The sequence below is a fragment of the Canis lupus genome, chromosome 17, assembly GCF_011100685.1.
Source record: "Canis lupus familiaris isolate Mischka breed German Shepherd chromosome 17, alternate assembly UU_Cfam_GSD_1.0, whole genome shotgun sequence".
In the NCBI taxonomy this organism is placed as follows: domain Eukaryota; kingdom Metazoa; phylum Chordata; class Mammalia; order Carnivora; family Canidae; genus Canis; species Canis lupus.
The window spans coordinates 21,384,042-21,401,672 of NC_049238.1; the positions used below are offsets into that span (position 1 = coordinate 21,384,042).

At 50.3% G+C, this 17,631-nt stretch overlaps 3 protein-coding genes across 9 annotated transcripts; 1 reads left to right on the top strand and 2 right to left on the bottom strand.

Moving 5' to 3' along the window:
• Positions 1–2,964: 2,964 nt before the first annotated feature.
• On the bottom strand, positions 2,965–7,984 carry EIF2B4 (eukaryotic translation initiation factor 2B subunit delta). Of its 5 annotated transcripts, none has more exons than XM_038561094.1 (13): positions 7,852–7,984; positions 7,428–7,471; positions 6,960–7,098; positions 6,563–6,766; positions 5,804–5,886; positions 5,546–5,637; positions 5,196–5,310; positions 4,918–4,994; positions 4,621–4,723; positions 4,231–4,358; positions 3,913–4,090; positions 3,333–3,513; positions 2,965–3,212 (listed from the first exon to the last, which is right to left on the bottom strand). In XM_038561094.1, the coding sequence occupies exons 1-13, from the start codon at positions 7,880–7,882 to the stop codon at positions 3,013–3,015; spliced, it is 1,575 nt and encodes a 524-aa protein (XP_038417022.1). In that variant the 5' UTR covers positions 7,883–7,984; the 3' UTR covers positions 2,965–3,012. The 5 variants fall into 5 exon arrangements, with proteins under 5 accessions (XP_038417022.1, XP_038417021.1, XP_038417020.1 ...); XM_038561093.1 differs by having other exon boundaries at positions 6,563–6,769; positions 7,852–7,983; XM_038561092.1 differs by lacking the exon at positions 7,852–7,984 and having other exon boundaries at positions 7,428–7,580.
• Positions 7,985–8,125: 141 nt separating this feature from the next.
• SNX17 (sorting nexin 17) lies at positions 8,126–13,820 on the top strand. The gene is made up of 15 exons (XM_038561101.1): positions 8,126–8,334; positions 8,804–8,878; positions 9,850–9,967; positions 10,482–10,546; positions 10,826–10,936; positions 11,047–11,137; positions 11,294–11,381; positions 11,638–11,707; positions 11,992–12,084; positions 12,195–12,398; positions 12,495–12,620; positions 12,783–12,860; positions 13,001–13,075; positions 13,169–13,210; positions 13,310–13,820. The coding sequence occupies exons 1-15, from the start codon at positions 8,272–8,274 to the stop codon at positions 13,421–13,423; spliced, it is 1,413 nt and encodes a 470-aa protein (XP_038417029.1). The 5' UTR covers positions 8,126–8,271; the 3' UTR covers positions 13,424–13,820.
• Positions 13,821–13,928: 108 nt separating this feature from the next.
• Positions 13,929–17,607, bottom strand: ZNF513 (zinc finger protein 513). Of its 3 annotated transcripts, XM_038561099.1 has the most exons (5): positions 17,174–17,335; positions 16,762–16,923; positions 15,189–15,776; positions 14,421–15,097; positions 13,929–14,207 (listed from the first exon to the last, which is right to left on the bottom strand). In XM_038561099.1, exons 1-5 carry the CDS (start codon positions 17,226–17,228, stop codon positions 14,145–14,147), a joined length of 1,545 nt encoding a protein of 514 aa, XP_038417027.1. In that variant the 5' UTR covers positions 17,229–17,335; the 3' UTR covers positions 13,929–14,144. The 3 variants fall into 3 exon arrangements, with proteins under 3 accessions (XP_038417027.1, XP_038417028.1, XP_038417026.1); XM_038561100.1 differs by lacking the exon at positions 17,174–17,335 and adding an exon at positions 17,464–17,607 and having other exon boundaries at positions 13,929–15,097; XM_038561098.1 differs by having other exon boundaries at positions 13,929–15,097.
• Positions 17,608–17,631: the final 24 nt, after the last annotated feature.

Sequence of the window (17,631 nt, forward strand, 5' to 3'; positions counted from 1 at the left end):
ATCTTTGACTTAACTGCAAAATCTTTTATATTACTTGTATTCACTTTTGGAATAAGATATTCACGTGGCTCAAAATTCAAAGGATACATAGAGTATAAAGTGGAGACTCCCTTCTACCTGTCTCCACATGCACACAATCAGTTCCTAGTTACAGATCCAAGATATTTTATTTATACACATATGAAATGCATATATATCTTTACCCTTTTAATTCAAACAATGAATACACACACTGTCCTGCATCTGCCTTCTTTTAACTGAGTGTACCTTGGAGATTGTCCTTTTTTTTGGTATTAAAACCTTCCTCAGGGTAGTCCTGGTGGCTCAGTGGTTTAGCACCATCTTCCGCCCAGGGCCTGATCCTGGAGACCCGGGATCGAGTCCCACGCCCGGCTCCATGCATGGAGCCTGCTTCGCCCTCTGCCTGTGTCTCTGCCTCTCTTTCTGTGTCTCTCATGAATAAATAAGTAAAATCTTAAAAAAAAAAAAAAAACCTTCCTCATTCTTTATTATGGCTGCTTAGTAATGATATAAATGTAGGAAATAGTTGACCCTTGAACACAGGGGTCAGGGGTGCTAACCCCTGTGCAGTGGAAAATCTCTCCCCAAAAACTTTACTGAATAGCCTGCTGTTGGCTGGAAGCCTATAAACTGTCAATACATATTTTGTATGTCAATATGTATTATATACAGTATTTCTTACAGTAAGCTAAAAAAATACAGTAAGCTAGAGAAAGGAAAATGTTAAAATCATAAGGAGAAAATACATTTACAGTACCGTAGCATAACAACAACAAAAAAATCGGTGGACCCACACAGTTCAAACCCATGTTGTTTAAGGGTCAACTATAATTTGAGTTAGTCCCTTGTTCTTATTAATGGGTATTTAGGTGGTTTCTAATCTTTTGCAATTGTAAACAATTCTGCTACAAATAACCTGTTACTTCAAATGTGTAATCTATGGGTAGGAAGCATTATAAATTTCTGGAGGCAGAGTTGCTGGACCAAAGTTTTGATGCATTTATAATTTTGATTGACAAGCAATCTTTCTATTGATCTGTTTCTCTGCCTCTAATCTCTACCAGTTATCTTTCTAAAGTATAGAGCTGACCCTGTGGATCCTCTGCTTAATTTTAATGATTAATATGCTCAATAACTTAACCCATGAGCTGATAAATCTTTTTTTTTTTTTTTTAAGAGAAAGCCAACTATTCTATAACTACACATTGTATGACACTGGAAGTAGTGATCAATTCCTGTAAACTAGCAAATAAAAGGAAAGAAACACTTATCTCATCTTTGCAGTATGAACTATAATTCAGAATAAGTAGAAGGAATTCTTTTTAGAAGATTATCAGCTAGCAAATATGGAAAGAATCCTAGAATTAGGGGAAAAAATAATTTTGCATCCCCTAATGAAATAATCGAAGCAGTAACCACCAGTGAATGAAACCACTAAATGAAAACTTGAGAAAATTTAAAATGTCAAACTTTAAAACTGGATCCACTCAAAACTAAACAGCTATTATTTGCCTCCTGATGTGACGCTATATGAAATGCAACACCACTTACGAAGTATTCTTGCCCAAAAAGTTGAATGGAGTTAGAGGAATGAGTTAATTGACACTACATGGAAACCAAAAGTCAAATCCAGTGGAGAACATTTTATAAGACAACCTTATTTCCGGAACAAATCTTGTCTGAGAACAGAAGGGAGGTTGAGGAGACTACTTCTGATTACAATAAATTGAACACCTGCTAACCAAATGTAATGTACAGATTTGTTTGGATCCTAATTCAAACAAACCAACTGTAAAAAAGCCAGTTTTTGAGACAATCAAGAAAATTTGATTATGGATTGAGCAATACTAAGAATTTAATAGGTATAACAACACAGTAAATGTCTGTATTTCTTACAGACACAAACTGAGGTTTGTAGGAGTGAAATGATACAATATCTTGGATTTCCTCTAAAGTAACTTCAGCAAGGGAAAAAAAAAAAAGGAAATAAAAAGCGAGCACACGTGGCCAATCTTGATAATTATTGTTTCTGGGACAGGGATTCTTAGCACAGTTCACTCTACACACATGTACACACAAAATGGAGGACTCTCCCATTTTTTTAGACTAATCACAATGGTAAAGACTCACAGTCTGGCCCCAACCCAACCTACCTTTGCAGCTTTATCTTTCACTCTCCACATAAGCCTCGGGTCTAGCTTCACTATACTGTACTGGACACTTTGGATTGGCCACTCGGTTTCTGAATTCAAGCTATTCCAGCTGCTGATGTGCCTTCCCATTCTTTTCCAACTGGGAAACTCCCTACCCTCGTAGGTCACATGCTCCCTGTGAAGTCCTCTCCAACCTTAATAGATTTCCTGGTATCATCTATGGTTGCCTCCTAGGAACACTGTTCATATGAATAGTGGAACTTCTCTCATACTGCAGATACTATCCACTTCCACCATGATGAATGAATATTTGTCAATGGCAGATAGCATAGAAATTAGGGCACAGTCTTAATTTATAATTGCCTGAGATTACAAGCTGCTTGTTACTCTTATCCTGGACAAGAGCCTCTCCATGCCTTAGCTGTGTTGCCTTGCCAAGTAGCAACCTCCATGTCTGTTTTCTTATCTGTAAAATTTCTTTTCATGGAGCTACCTTAACCTTCCCAAACAGATCAGAAAGGGGTTAAAGCACTTTCCAACACGTAGGTACTCAATGTTAAAAATACTAAATAATATGTAATGACTTAATATGTCAATATATTCTATTAATGATTCTAAAATACTAAAAATATCTCTCTGAAAAGAAAAAAATAAAAATAAAATAAAAAAATAGAAAATAAAATAAAATAAAAATATCTCTCTGATTTTTCCCTATATTCCTCCTCATACCTAGCTCAGTGTCTGTAACCTAAGTGATGGCGATACTAAAAGACATACAAAGGCACCCGAGTTTCTGAATGCAGGGAGTATGTCATTTATTGACCCTGTGTTCCCCCACTCACTGGTCGCTACTCTTGACTCGTAGAACAACCGGTACAGAACTGCAAGGAATCATCCCCAGCTCCGTGATCACCAGATCCACCAGTTCCGGGGGGGTCACGTCATAGACTAGATTTAACAACCGCAGGGACAGGTGGTTCTGCCAGTTAGCCAGGGCCACATGTTCTCCTCGCTCACAAAGCAGATCATCGGGGTCATCTGCAATGGGAGACGTACCCATTTATGTCCTTGTGGAAAACAAGATGTAGTTCGACCTTCCCTCCTCCCTTCCAAAATTCAGATCTTTGAAACCTTCTCTCTGCCTCCTGGGCTCCTTACCTAGCTCATTAGAGACAAAAGCATCAGTCTGCACACGCTCACAGAACTTGTATGTTTCACAGCAGACCAGCACTGGCACATTATGGGCTCGTGCCACCAGGGCCAGCTGTGCTGTCCCTACCCGTGACATCACGGACCCGTTGGCCAGGAGTGCGTGAGCTCCCAATAGCACCTTAGAAACCTATTTATTTTGAACAGTGGAGAGGGAGAGAAAATGTGATATGTGATTAATGCACAATCAGGTTCCCCACTTCCTGCCCAGGATAGCAATATTAAGGGCAATAACAGAACTTAATGATAGTTCTTCTTAGAAAACACCTGACCATTGACCCCACTGCACCTCCCACAAGAAAATAAAACTCTGAAGTTACTTTTGTCCTGTCTCCTCTTCATGGCTGCTAATTTACTGTTCATATGACACTGTGCTATAACATGTTGTAGATGTTTTTCCTATTAAATACAAACAGGGCTATAAAAGTTTAGTATTTTTAAATAATTGTAACCTTGGGAAGACAGGATTTTATCTATACCACTACACCCTTTTACCTCCAACTTTGGAGTCCCTTTCCTCTGCCCTCACCTCTGGGAGCACATAGGAGGCTGCAGGAATCAGCAGGTAGGAGGCAGGGACCCCAGCACGGACCAGAGAACGTAGTGTGTGCCTTCCCTCCAGCCGTGGCCGGCTGTCCACCACTACCACCCGAAACCGCCGGCCCTTAGCCCAAGCCTCCTGAAGGATTCGTGATACCAGAGACGAGCTGGAGTGAATGGAGAGGAGGATTCAGTTATAGATGTCACTAACGGACAGGCAGCCAGCTCACTGCTAAAGGGCAAAGGGGCAATCTTTTCTTCAGATTGTTATACCCCCCAATTTTCTGTCATAGGGTCCGGACCATACCATCCATATACCAGGATCACATCTCCATTATTGATCTTCTTATAAGCAAAGCGGGAAATTGCCTGAGCTGCAAGCACAATCTTCTCTTGCACATACCGATCAATGGCTGCTCGAAGTTCTGACTTGGCCTAAATGGATTAAGATGCTTAGGGAACAAGAAATGGACACATTTCTTCCTTTGATGATCATGCCAGATGCTTGAGTATGTGTACAATGATGGTTGAAAGTGGGCCAAAAGGGGGCCCAAAGGTGGCATAAGTCAGCCAGCCCAACCACTTCCTTAACCCTTGACCAGGGCAGAATGGCCTCACTGTCACTTCTGGGAGTCCTGATTGTGTTTCTCAGCTGTACCCTCAGGGGTATGCTTTGCTCATTCCTCATATTCATCACCTCCTCTTCCCGCTTGGAGCTGCTCACACCCGTGATCTCCTTGTTAAGGAACTTGATGGCGTTGTACATGCTTGCTGACAGGGGACGGCACTGAGTCAGGAAGCTACAAAGACAATACCTCGTGTTTGTGTGACTCTATAATGTGCGACTCTACAACTTACATTCGTGCTTAAATATGTTTTCTTTAATAAAGAAGACAAAGAACAGAAAAATAAAATAAGAGGTAAAAGAGCAAGAGAGAGGGTACAAAAAGAGGACTAGGTGAGGGGGCAGCAGACTTGCGGTGGTTGTCCTTACCTGAAGTAGGGCTTTAGTTTATTCACTAGATCCCTTGAGAGTTCTTCATTGGGAGGTGTTGTGTAATCTTGAATTACCTATAAGGTACACAAAGTTATCAGCAAAACATCTCCTAATAAAGGGCTCTGAAAGGGGGCTAAGGCAAGTTTCACTGAACAAAGCGTTCTGAAGGTGGAGTCATTCCCTCTGTCCCTCAGAGATTACTTTGGGTAAGAGGAATCTGGGGTAGTGCTGGGGAAGGTGGGACTGGGTCACAGAGGGAACAAGACAGGGCTTACCTGCTGCAAGGCACGAAGCAGGGCAATACACCGGGCATTGGAGCCACTGACCAGGCCCTGGGAGTACTGCAGCCCGAGTCGCACCATGGCTGGGTGGATCACAGAGGATGGGATGCTGATGGGATGGCGGTGTCACACACTTTGCAAGGGAGCTTGAGTACCTACTGCCCACCTGCCCCTGATGAAAAGGAACTTCCTTCACTAGCACAGACACCCCCATTTCCTCTAGAGCTTTGCCTTGTGTGCAGGCTTCTTCCCATAGACCCCATCTCAAATTTCCAGTCACTTTCAATACTAAGTTACCACAACTCCTAGAACTTAAAAGTTACAACAATTTCATAGAATCCTACCTCATATATTGAGTCAGAGAGTTTTGTCTGCTGTACTGGGGTAGGTGGGAGAAAAGACTGACTTTGGATCCATAATCGTTTCGTGTAGGAACCTTGACAAAATAAGAGACAGGACCAATGGAAAATAAACAGTGAGGCTACTTGGCCCCAAATACCCTGTCTTCTTCAGGGTATCATTTGTCTCGAGCACCTTTCCCCCCTTCCTCTAACCCATCTCCCTTAGGCAATTTCTGGCCAGGCATTGAAACCACTTCCTACCTGTTGCTGCTCTGGTTTTTTAGCAAGCCTTCTCAGAAGTGTAAGGTCATCAACCTGAGTGTGCTCAGGGAGACGCTTCACTCCTAAAAGATAATGACCATGTTTTCAAGACACTGTAGGTGATAATGAGAAATCTGCTTTTAAGGAATAAGGGACATCAAGAAAGATGGATGGGGGAGATGAAAAACGGGGAAAAAAAGAGTAGAAGAAATAGAGATAGGATGAGGTTGAGTGGAGAATTCTGAACTCTTGGTCCCAAGGCTAAGAATGGGAAGGGAGAACTGTTTTACTGTGGGAAAGCCTGAGCTAACACAAGAATTAAAATAAAAACAGAGGGACACCTGGGTGGCTCAGCGGTTTAGCACCTGCCTTCAGCCCAGGGTGTGATCCTGGAGTCTCGGGATCAAGTCCCACATTGGGCTCCCTGCACGGAGCCTGCTTCTCCTTCTGTCTGTGTCTCTGCCTCTCTCTCTCTCTCTCTCTCTGTCTCTCATTAATAAGTAACTAATCTTTAAAAAGAATAATAAAATCAAAACAGAGGGATGCCTGGGTGGCTCAGCAGTTGAGCATCTGCTTTCAGTTCAGGGCATGATCCCAGGGTCGGGAGATTGAGTCACGTATCGGGCTCCCTGCAAGGAACATGCTTCTCTCTCTGTCAATGTCTCCACCTCTTTCTCTGCGTCTCTCATAAATAAATAAATAAAATCTTAAAAAAAATAATAAAATCAAAACAGAGGTCTTGAAACAAAGGGAAGGTACCTGAAGGGGTTTCTCCAGCAGTGCTGGGGCAGGCCCGAGGTGGTGGCCCTCCTTGTTCTCCTTTCCTTGCCTGTTTCAGGGCCCGCTCAGCCTCCTGCTTAGCCCGCCGTTCAGCACGAAGTTCAGCTTTACTTCGACCAGTTGGAACTTTCTCCCCAGCAGTGGCCAACTGACTGCCTGGTCCTGGCAGTTCTTTGGCTGGGCCTACTAAAGACAGAAAGAAGACATGCCCAAGCCCCAGGCAGGTAATATCTATGCCCCAGCCAAAGCTTCTCTGCTCATCTAAATTTCCTTACTGCCTACTTGTTCAAACCAACTTTGTCCCGTCTCCTCCTCTTCTCTCCCACACATCCCTCTACGAGTTCCACACCCCAGTCATTTAAAAAAGCCTTCGCACCTTGCTGCTGGGCTGCAGGTACAACAGGGGCAGTTTTTTCTGGTTCTGCTCCCTTTTCCTCCTTCCGCTTCTTCTTCTGCTGTTTTTTTTCCTTCCGAAGCTGCAACTTCTCTTCTTGGGTCATCTCCCTCCCCACTGCCTGAGACACAAACATAGAATACAGCTCTTCCCCAAGTCCAAAGATAAAAAACAAAAACAAAATACTACTGGTGCCTTCCAAGATTCCCATAAGGTAAAGCCCCCAATCCTGACTCCAACCAGCTGTTAACAAGATTACATCCCATAGAGATGGAAGCTTCTCCTCCAGGTTCAGAGTCACATACTGTTAGGGATGAAAAAAAAACTGTAAAAATCTGGCGTTCCGGAGAAATAAAGTGAAACGAGGATGGAGGCTGGGGCCCAATGAAGCTGCCACACAGCCTCCTGCGTAGAGCCTGACAGGCGTTTTCCGAGGGCACTCTCACTTACCCCAGGCCGAGTAGAAAGCTCCGCCTTCATCCCAGACCCCGAATCTGCATCAGAAAACAGATCACAAAGTGAGCCTGAGAGGCTCCGGGAGGGTTTGTAGGAGCTCGTACTCGCCGCGGCTGGCTGCTGGGTCTGCATGACCACGGCTCCGCCACCAGGCGGGAGGCAAGCCAGGGATCCGCGTGGAGACGCAAGGTGCGGCAAGATCAAAGGAAGGCGGGGGAGGCAGCCGGCCTGGGCCCCCGCCCTTCTCTCCAGAGCCAGGCGGGACGCGGCGCGGGGCTGCGCCCCAGGCAGTACACCCCAGAGTCCGGAGAGGCACCGGAACGGAGCGACAGGACCCAGAGGGACTCAGGGCTCGGCCGCAGCCGCCCGCTGCGCGGCGGCTCGCGTACCAGTTCGTGTGCCCCCGCCCTTCACTCACCCTCACGAACAGCCACAGCCACGGCAGCCATCACCCTCGGTCCTAGGCTCCGCCCGCCGCGGTCCCAGGGCCTACAGCGCCACCTGGGCCGACCCCCGCGGCGCACAGCCCTCCGCGGACTACAATCTCCGACGTGCACTGGGGCCCCGCCCCGGGCTACGGGCGCCGATTAGGGCCCTCTCAGCTTTGGGCTCCCGGGCGTGGCAGTCGGCTCTTGCTCTTTAGACTACAGTTCCCAGCATGCCCGGGGCGCTGCGCCCCGGAGCAGACGTCCCACCACCCTTCCCACCTCCGATCTCAGCAACCCCCCCCCAAAATGGCGAGTGAGGCAGCGGGGACGCGCTGAGCGGCGGAGGCGAGCGTGTAAAGCCGCTGCGGCCCTGTCAGTCCGGAGCCCGGCTGGGCCCTGCCGCAGGGAACATGCACTTTTCCATTCCTGAAACCGAGTCCCGCAGCGGGGACAGCGGCGGCTCCGCCTATGTGGTGAGGAGCGGCCGGAGCCGGGCCGGGCAGGGGCGGGGATAACGGGCCGGAGCCCTCTCCCAGCGGCCTCCGAGGCCTGGCCGCCACCCTTGGGGCCTGGTCCCAAGCCGCCGACTGCCGACGGCTTCGCTAGGAGCTTATATCCCGTCTCAGATGCGCCCAGAGGTCGCCCCATCTCCTCCAGGTCCTTTGTTCGCCCGCGTCGTCTCCCCCTGGATGGGCTGCGGCCGCTCTGGTGGGCGTCATTGGCCTCTTGGGGAGGGAGACTGCGCGACACTAGGGCCCGAGTTGCCCCCGGGCTGGTCCTTCTGCTTTAGAACTTGACCCTGGGGAAACAGACTAATAAACCCTCGGACAATCTCGGTGCGTTACTCAGGCGTAGCTTGTGCCAGACGACTTCTGGCCAGCGTTTTCAAGGGGGTCGCCCAGACCGAGACCCTAAAACGCTTGCCTGCTTTTGTGTCTTCAGGCCTACAACATTCACGTGAATGGAGTCCTGCATTGCCGGGTGCGCTACAGCCAGCTCCTGGGGCTGCACGAGCAGGTGGGACCAGCACCCCTGCCTTGAGGCAGCTTTCAAGCCCTTTCCTACACCTGGGCATCGGTGTCTCCATTTCTCCCCACTTGGCTTCCTTGTAGATGTTCCCCTTTAATCACTGCCGCTGGGGAGGATCTGGTGCTTTATCTTAGGATTGACATTTCCGGGGAACTCCCTAAGAAGCTTAGTGTCTGCTGCTGTAACTGCTCTTCCTTATATTCACATCCGCCTTTCTGCTTCCCTGTCGGCAGTCTTACTTCAGCCTTTGCCTGTGCATGGAAAAACTGACCTCCCCCCTCCCTTCTTTGCTGCCAAAGCACATTCCTTCTGTCATCTGAGCTGCAACTTGAAATTCTTTTCCCTTCTCATACAGATCATTCACAGGATCCTTCTGTGTTCTTTAGCTCATTTCAGTGGCCTAGCTGTTCAGTTATCCTTATGTATCTCTGACGCAATGTTTCTATGTTCTCCTCACCAGATTTCGAGCTCTCTTCAACTCAGTGCAGAGTCCTGGTTCTACTGATGACTAGCTGTGCAGCCTTGAGCAATTTCTTTGGGCCTAGTTTCTAAGACCTAAAAATGTATTTGTCGATCTGCAAAGTCCCTTTAAGTCTTAAAACCTTTTGTGAACCTATTTTGCTATATTTAACTGGGAACATAAATTTTCCTTAAAAAGCTCTTTGGTTCCAGTGAGGGTTCAATGAACACAGTCTTGCTAGATAATCAAAGGTTTTCCCTAGGCCCTGGCCCTACACAAACCCTACCCACACCGTGAAGGGGCTGACGTGTACATAGTAAGATAAGAAAGAACTTATGTTTAGGACACTCCGAGAAAGGAATAATTTCCTGGATGACTAGGGTACATGGGGGAGGGAGGGGAGGGAAAGGGAGCCTAAAAGAACATTGTGACTGACTGTGGATTGCGTCTTCTCTTTCGCTATGTTTATGTGAAGGGTTGTATCTCTTTCTCCAAATAGCTTCGGAAGGAGTATGGGGCCAATGTCCTTCCTGCATTTCCCCCAAAGAAGCTTTTCTCTCTGACACCTGCTGAGGTGGAACAGCGGAGAGAGCAGTTAGAAAAGTACATGCAAGCTGGTGAGTGGCTGGAGGGAACTTTAGGCTGTGTTGAGAGCTATGGAAAGAGACTCAAAACAGCTGGTTCTGTAGACTTGGCCTAAATTAATTTCTACATCTGGGGATTCTCTTGATTTGTTAATTAGGAAAAGTAAATAGCATGTAGGAATGCTCTAGGTATTTGTAAAGCTATTTGGTCAATATACTAATATAGTTTGGAAATACCACTGTAACACTATGTAGCCTTAAAGCAGTTTAGATTGGTGGGGAGAACTGAATTTGTATCTGACATGCTTTAGATTAACATCATTGTTATTTCCCTAGTTCTATAGACTGGACTCAACTAGATGGCAGCCAAGGGTGGGGCAGGTGAAGAATTTATGCAAACAGTGAGTGAGGTGAGGCCAGCTGGGGGATGTGACAGGCCATCATCAGCCCAGGAAATGGGGTAGGGGAGGAAACTACCAAGAAAAGAGCTGGGGGGAGTCAAGAGGGAGTTCTAAATTACTGGAACATTGTTCTCTTGTCCCCTCAGTTCGGCAGGACCCACTGCTTGGGAGCAGTGAGACCTTTAATAGCTTCCTGCGTCGGGCACAACAGGTAAGGTTCTGGGTGGGACCGAGATTTAAGGGAAGCATTTTCCTATAGGGCCATGTCGTTTTAAGGCAGTGGCTACAGAGAAATCATCTTGGCACCTATTTTTTTATGGGATGGGACTTTTGCTGTACCAATGAGATCAAGAAAACCCAGCCTGTAATTAAGCAGCTGAGAATAAAGACACTAGGAAGGACCTAGACATGAGTTGGGGATGGGTCAGAGCTAGACATGGGGCAGGTGTTAACAAGGTGGTGTCTCTGTTCTTATGTATGTTCACACCAGGAGACACAGCAGGTCCCCACAGAGGAGGTTTCCTTGGAAGTGCTGCTCAGCAACGGGCAGAAAGTTCTGGTCAATGTGCTAACTTCAGATCAGACTGAAGATGTCCTAGAGGTGAGGTACTTGTATTGCAGTGCCCCACCTCCCCTGCACCCCAGGGTTCCAGGTTTAGGGGTAATTGTAACAGCTAGTATGATGAGCTCTACTTGCTTCCTGATTCCTAGGCTGTGGCTGCAAAACTGGATCTTCCAGATGACTTGATTGGATACTTTAGTCTCTTTCTAGTTCGAGAGAAAGAGGATGGAACCTTTTCTTGTGAGTTTCTGTGGACTTGACTGCTTCCTTGTGCTTCTAGGGGTAAATTTGCCCTGCCAATTCCTCCCAAAATATGACATTTCCTCAGGGCTCCTCTCTTGACTTTTCTCTCCTTGAATCTCATGACATTTTCCTTTTTTTCTTTTTAACTCATAGTCGTACGGAAGTTGCAAGAGTTTGAGCTGCCTTATGTGTCTGTTACCAGCCTTCGGAGTCAAGAGTATAAGATTGTGCTAAGGAAGAGGTCAGGGCTGGGCTTGGAGGAGGGGGAGGTACTGGATTGGATTACTGGGCCATGTACTAAGAAGAACCTGGACAAGGGGATAGTGCTGGGTGTTTCTACTAGGCCTTCCAGGCTTCTTCCCACTATACTACCATTTGCCCAATAGTTTTAGATTGTTCCTGTCTTCTTTTTTTTTTTTGTTCCTGTCTTCTATCCACGTCTCTTGCCTTACCCCAGCTTAGCCCCGTTACCCCTTTCCACCCCCTTGGCCTCACAGTTATTGGGACTCTGCCTATGATGACGATGTCATGGAGAACCGGGTTGGCCTGAACCTGCTATATGCTCAGGTGAGCTTGGAGCTGCCTCAGAACCCTTCCCCTGAAATAGATACTGGTGCCCCCACTCTGCAAAGAAAACTTTTCATGTCTTTACTTCCAGTTCTGGGGAGAGTTCCTAGAATACTGTCAGGGCACCTGGCAACAACCTGCTCCCCCTACTTTGTAAGCTGCCATAGTCAAGGTCTTACTGCAAGGAGGTCACTCAAGCATGGGGCTAAGGATCAGGCTGGACAGAGGTAACTGGACCTCTGACTGGAAGTCCCCAACCCCCTCATCCTTTCTCTCTGTTGTAGACAGTATCAGACATTGAGCGTGGGTGGATTCTGGTCACCAAGGAGCAACACCGGCAGCTCAAATCTCTGCAAGAGAAGGTCTCCAAGAAGGAGGTGGGCCCGTTTTCCTATCTCCTTCCAGCCCTCCTTCCAAGGGCTGTTTTCTGACACACATACCCCACTCCCCCGCCGCTGACCCACCCCGCGTGGTGACTGGGTTTCAGTTCCTACGACTGGCTCAGACCCTGCGGCACTATGGCTACTTGCGCTTTGATGCCTGTGTGGCTGACTTCCCAGAGAAGGACTGTCCCGTGGTGGTGAGCGCAGGCAACAGTGAGCTCAGCCTCCAGCTCCGCTTGCCTGGCCAGCAACTCCGTGAAGGCTCCTTCCGGGTCACCCGCATGCGGTGCTGGCGGGTCACCTCCTCTGTGAGTTGGGGTAGGCCTTTGGGATGGTGGCCTGGCAAGCCTTGAGCTTTGGGATTGGTCAGGATGATCTCAGCCTAACTCTCCTTTGTCTCCCAGGTGCCACTGCCCAGTGGAAGCACAAGTAGCCCAGGCCGGGGCCGGGGTGAGGTGCGCCTGGAACTGGCTTTTGAATACCTCATGAGCAAGGACCGGCTACAGTGGGTCACCATCACCAGCCCCCAGGTGTGAGCTCACCCTCAGGCCTCCTCTGGAGCCCATTGCACCGTCTCTTAGATACCCAAGTCTAGGGCTTCCAGGACTCCATGTGAGTGGGAGCCCTTGTCTTAGGGGTGCTGGGCTCAGAATGACAACTCTAGTCAGGCTGAGCTCTCTTCTTGCCCTCAGGCTATCATGATGAGTATCTGCTTGCAGTCCATGGTAGATGAACTGATGGTGAAGAAATCTGGTGGCAGCATCAGGAAGGTAAGCAACAGGTGTGGACCAGGCAGCTGAGTGGTTGTGCTCTCCCCACCTCTTGTCTTAGGGCTTCTCCCAAGAGGAAGAAGTGATAGGGATTCCAAAGGGATTCTGTCCTTATCAGCACTTCATGTCTCCATCCCTAGATGCTGCGCCGGCGAGTGGGGGGCACCCTGAGACGCTCAGACAGCCAGCAAGCAGTGAAGTCCCCGCCCCTGCTTGTAAGTGTCACTTTCAGATCAGTACCCCATCTCCCAGCCTGGCCTTATTTTCCCCACTGAGGTCTCTGACACCTCTGCCTTTTCCTTCCCCAGGAGTCACCTGATGCCAGCCGAGAGTCCATGGTTAAACTCTCAGTGAGTTTCCCATGAGGGTTGGTGAGGTTGGTGGTTGGTGTTGGTAGGGGGATTTCACGAGGCTTGAGTCCTCTGACCCCAACCCTACCTTTGTTACAGAGCAAGCTGAGTGCCGTGAGCTTGCGGGGGATTGGCAGTCCCAGCACAGATGCCAGTGCCAGTGATGTCCACGGCAATTTTGCCTTCGAGGGCATTGGAGATGAGGATCTGTGATCTCCAGTGCTCAGATGTCTGCCCTGTACCCTGGAGGAATGTTCAGAAACTTGCCCTGTGCCTGTATCCCCCAAGCCAGGGGCGGGAGGGGTCTTTTCTTTCCTTCCTTCCCCTTTCTTCTCTTGGCCAGGGGCTTCCTAACCCACCTTCCCTTCCACCCTCTGGGCTGGCTGCACAAAGGATTCTTCTCTTTCCAGAGCTAGCCCTCAATGCCAAATTAGCATTTAGTATTTTGCACAAACTCCAAGGGACCATGGCTACCTGCCTTGGGGAGGAACCACAGCTTCCCCTGGGGCTGCTTCTGGCTTCTTGGGGCCATGGGCCAAGGGGATGGGCAGAGGTCTATGTATGGTCTGGCCCAACTCCCCATCATTAAACTCAGCCTGATTGCTGCCTACCTCTGGTTCCCTTTCACTGCCCTCCCCCTTCCCCATCATGGCACAGACTGCTGTGCTAAGGTGAGGTGGAGCTGTGCTTGCCACTGCCAATTCAGCATAGACATGGCTTTGTTAGTGTTTCCTTTATTATAAAGCACTGAAATAAGTTAAATAAACAGGTGGGAGGCTGGGCAGTCCCCCAGCCAGTTCCTCTGCTGCCCCTGGGAGCAGTGGAGGTGAATACAGGGCCCTTCTCACTGAGCTCATTAAGTGCATCAGTCAAGTAAGGCCCCTGGTCCATATGGGCCCCTTGCCCATGGGGTTTGGGCTGGTCCATATAGTGCCTAGGGTAGTCTGTGGAGCCCCTGGCCAGCGGGGGAGGAAGTAGAAGGTGGCTTCTGGTCCATCTGTATAAAACGTACAGGAGAGTCAGGGCTAATCCACAGGGCCCTGAGGGAGAACAACCTAGTTCAGGGTGAGTCTGTATGGAGAGCCCGGCTACCTGCAGTGCTCAGGGGTGTGGGACCCCGAGAGCTCAACACAGAGGAGGGGCTATGAGGCGGGGCCCAACCCTCAGAGGCAGAGAGGCCAGGCCCTCCTGCCCCACCATGGCCATGCACCTTCTGGTGGCGTTTGTAGTTGTCCCAGTGGCCTGTGGTGTAGGCGCAGGTGGCACAGCGGAAGGGCTTCTCGCCTGTGTGCCGCAGCATGTGGCGTTTGAGGTTCATGCTCTGATTGCAGCTGTAGTTGCAAAGGCTACACCGAAAAGGTTTGTCCCCAGAGTGGATACGACCATGACGCTTGAGGTTGGCCAGGTTGCCACAGGCATAGGGGCAGAGGGGGCACTTGTAGGGCTTCTCTCCTGTGTGGACACGCTGGTGCCGTTTCAGGTTATCCAGATGAGCAGAGGCATAGGGACAGCGAGCACAGCGGAAAGGCTTCTCGCCACTGTGCGTCTTCATATGCCGAGCCAGGTGGTTGGGATAGTGGGTGGCAAAGGGGCAGAGGCTACAGGCGAAGCCTTTGTCACTGGGGCCCTGGGGTCCCCCGCTGGCACCCCCTCCGGCCTCTCCTCGCATGCAGCGCCCACACATGGCAGCTCCCAGCCGACTACCCTCCCCCTCCTCCAGCTCTTGTCCACAGTTCCGGCAGGTCCAAGGGAACAGCAGCTCTGGCAGTGGTTCTGATCCAGTCCCACAGAGGCCCTCCCCTTCACCCCGCAGCTGCCCACAGTCCGGCAGGAAACTGGCACCACCTGGTGGCACATGGAGGCTCAAATCTGGAAGCAGCAGAGCATCTGTGGAGACAATGAGGCCTGAGCCATGAATCCGAATATCCCTAGGGCCACCCACCCATGTCCCAGGTTCTTTTGGTTCCCAGCTCTTTACCTTCAGGTCGCCGGGGCACTGCCCCCTCCTGCTCTGTGGGACTGGGAGGCCGGGTGGGACGTGGAGCACAGCAGCGGAAGCCACAGGTCGGGCAGGGAGGAGTGGGGGGCCCCGCGTGGGTGCGCTGATGCCGCCTCAGGTTGCCCAGGCTGCTGCAGGCAAAGGGGCAGTGGGGACAGCGGTAGGGCTTCTCGCCAGTGTGGGTGCGGGTATGTCGCGTCAGGTTGACGAGCTGGGCTGAGGCGTAGGGGCAGCGGCCACAGCGGAACGGCTTCTCCCCGCTGTGTGTCTGCATGTGCCGCTTCAGGTGGCTCGAGTAGTGGGACACGAAGGCGCAGAGGCGGCATGAGTATAGTAGCCGTGGGGGCAGCGGGGGCCCCCCACCCGGCCCTCCTGCCCCACAACACGGCCCCTCACCTGTCGGCCCCCCACACAGCTGGCAGGCTGGGCCTGGCCTCTCACCCCTGGCCTCCCCTGGACCCCTGGCTGGTTCCTCAACTTCACTCTCGGCACTTAGCGGCCGGCCGCCCCCAGACTCGTCATCACTCAGCCCGTAGGGAAGCCCAGGCCTGGCCCCCAGAGAGTCTCCTGGTAAGACATAAGAAGAGACATCAACACAGGGGTAGGACCAGACTCCAAACTTGCGTTCTCAGTGGTCTCCCCCTTGCGTGGTCCCACCCTTTACTTCAGTGATCCTGAAAACTGAATTATCTGCTTCTGAGTTCGTACTAACCTAGTGATGACAGCTGTACCTAACTCCACTGCACAGAAAAAGGTCAAAGGCTCACAGTGGACCACAGACTGAAATGAATCAATAATGTAATTAGCTGATTCTTGGAATAAGAAAGTAAAAATACACAAGGCAGAGGCCTGAGACCTTATTTTAAGCTCTATCTTAGTAAGATCCTTTTCAGTAACAGAACTGATTATAAAATAAAAACGATGTCAAGGGTGAGGCAAAATCTGGAATGCCGTGGTAACAAAGTAATGTACCTAAAAGATGGATTTTCTTTTACATGGATTCCCTCAATGACTTTCAAAAACATCCTTCATATAGGTGGCATAAGTGGGTAGGTGGTGCAGCAAATTAGGATGGGGTGATGTTAGGATCACTGGGAAAAGGAATGTGCAAGAATACTTGAGGGTAGGGACCAAAACCTCAATAACAAAGCTTATAATACTGCAGGTGAAGGGGAATTAGATTAGCCATAACTTAATTTGAATAAGATATTATTTCCCTGAAACTCTTAAAGTAAACTTCACATAAGGAATGTGCTAGGCAGGAAAACAAGGTTATTAAAAGGGCATTAACTTTTAACCAGTTGCTCCATGTGATTCATCCCCTGTCCTATTCATACCACCTTTGGACCAGGCCCCAGAACTTCCCCTCAACAAAGTGATGGAGCTCACTGGACCCTTAGGCAAGTGAAAAAGTCTAGCTCAAATCTAAACCAAATCACCCCTAGTTTGGCACTGTTCCGTGTTTTGCTCACTGGCACTAAATCCTAATCGACCTCTTGAAGGACTGAGGTTCTGGTGGTCGCTAATCCTTGATCAAGTCCCTCAAACCCACCTTCAGAGTCTCTCTCGAAGCCCATGAGCTGGTCGCTGTTGCCGTCACCTTCCTCCTCTTCCTCTTCCTCTTCCTCCTCAAACTCCAGATCCTGGCCTAGTAGCAAATCACTCTCCAATACCAGGGCCCCGGGTCCTTCATCGAGGGAGTCTTCGGTATCCACTGAAGAGGGGAGGGGGCTTGAAGATTCTCCCTCAGGAACCGTGCCCATCATCCACACCCCGGGAGCCAGCCCTCGCAGCCCGTACTTCCCGAACTCGCAGACCCTCTCGGGTTCCCTTAGTAGCTCGGTAGGAAGCTAGGAGTCCAGATCGCCCACCCCATACCTCAGGAGTCCCCCTCCACCCCGACCTGAACCCACTCCACTGACCCCACCCCCGCTCCTCCCCCCTCGCGGCCCCTGACCCCTGACCTTTGACCCCCTCGCATTTCACGGGCTGCGGGTGGCTCTGCTTCCTTCGGGGCATCGTGACCGGCTCCAGCCCGACGCGCCTCCGGCCTGTGGCCGCCCGGCCCCGCCCCTCCCAATCCGGCCTGCCCGCCCGCCCTTCTTCTCAGGGCCCGCGGGCCGCCCCCATGCAGCGGCGCGGGCCCCGGGCAGCCCCCTGCCCTGGCCCCGGCGCCCAGCTCAGGCCGCTCCCGCCGCCGCCGCCGCGTCCATTCATGGAGCCCCCTACCCCCCCTACGGAGACCAGCTGGTACCTCCGTCCTCGCTTCCGCTTCCGCTTCCGCAAAGCCACACGGGACATGTAGTCCGTGGAAAGCAGAAGCGGCGAAGACGTCCACTGCGTGACCAGGAAGTGATTGTGACGAAAAGAAGCAGGCGAGCCAATCAGAAATGAGATAGAAACCAGGCGGGTGAGAAGGGCC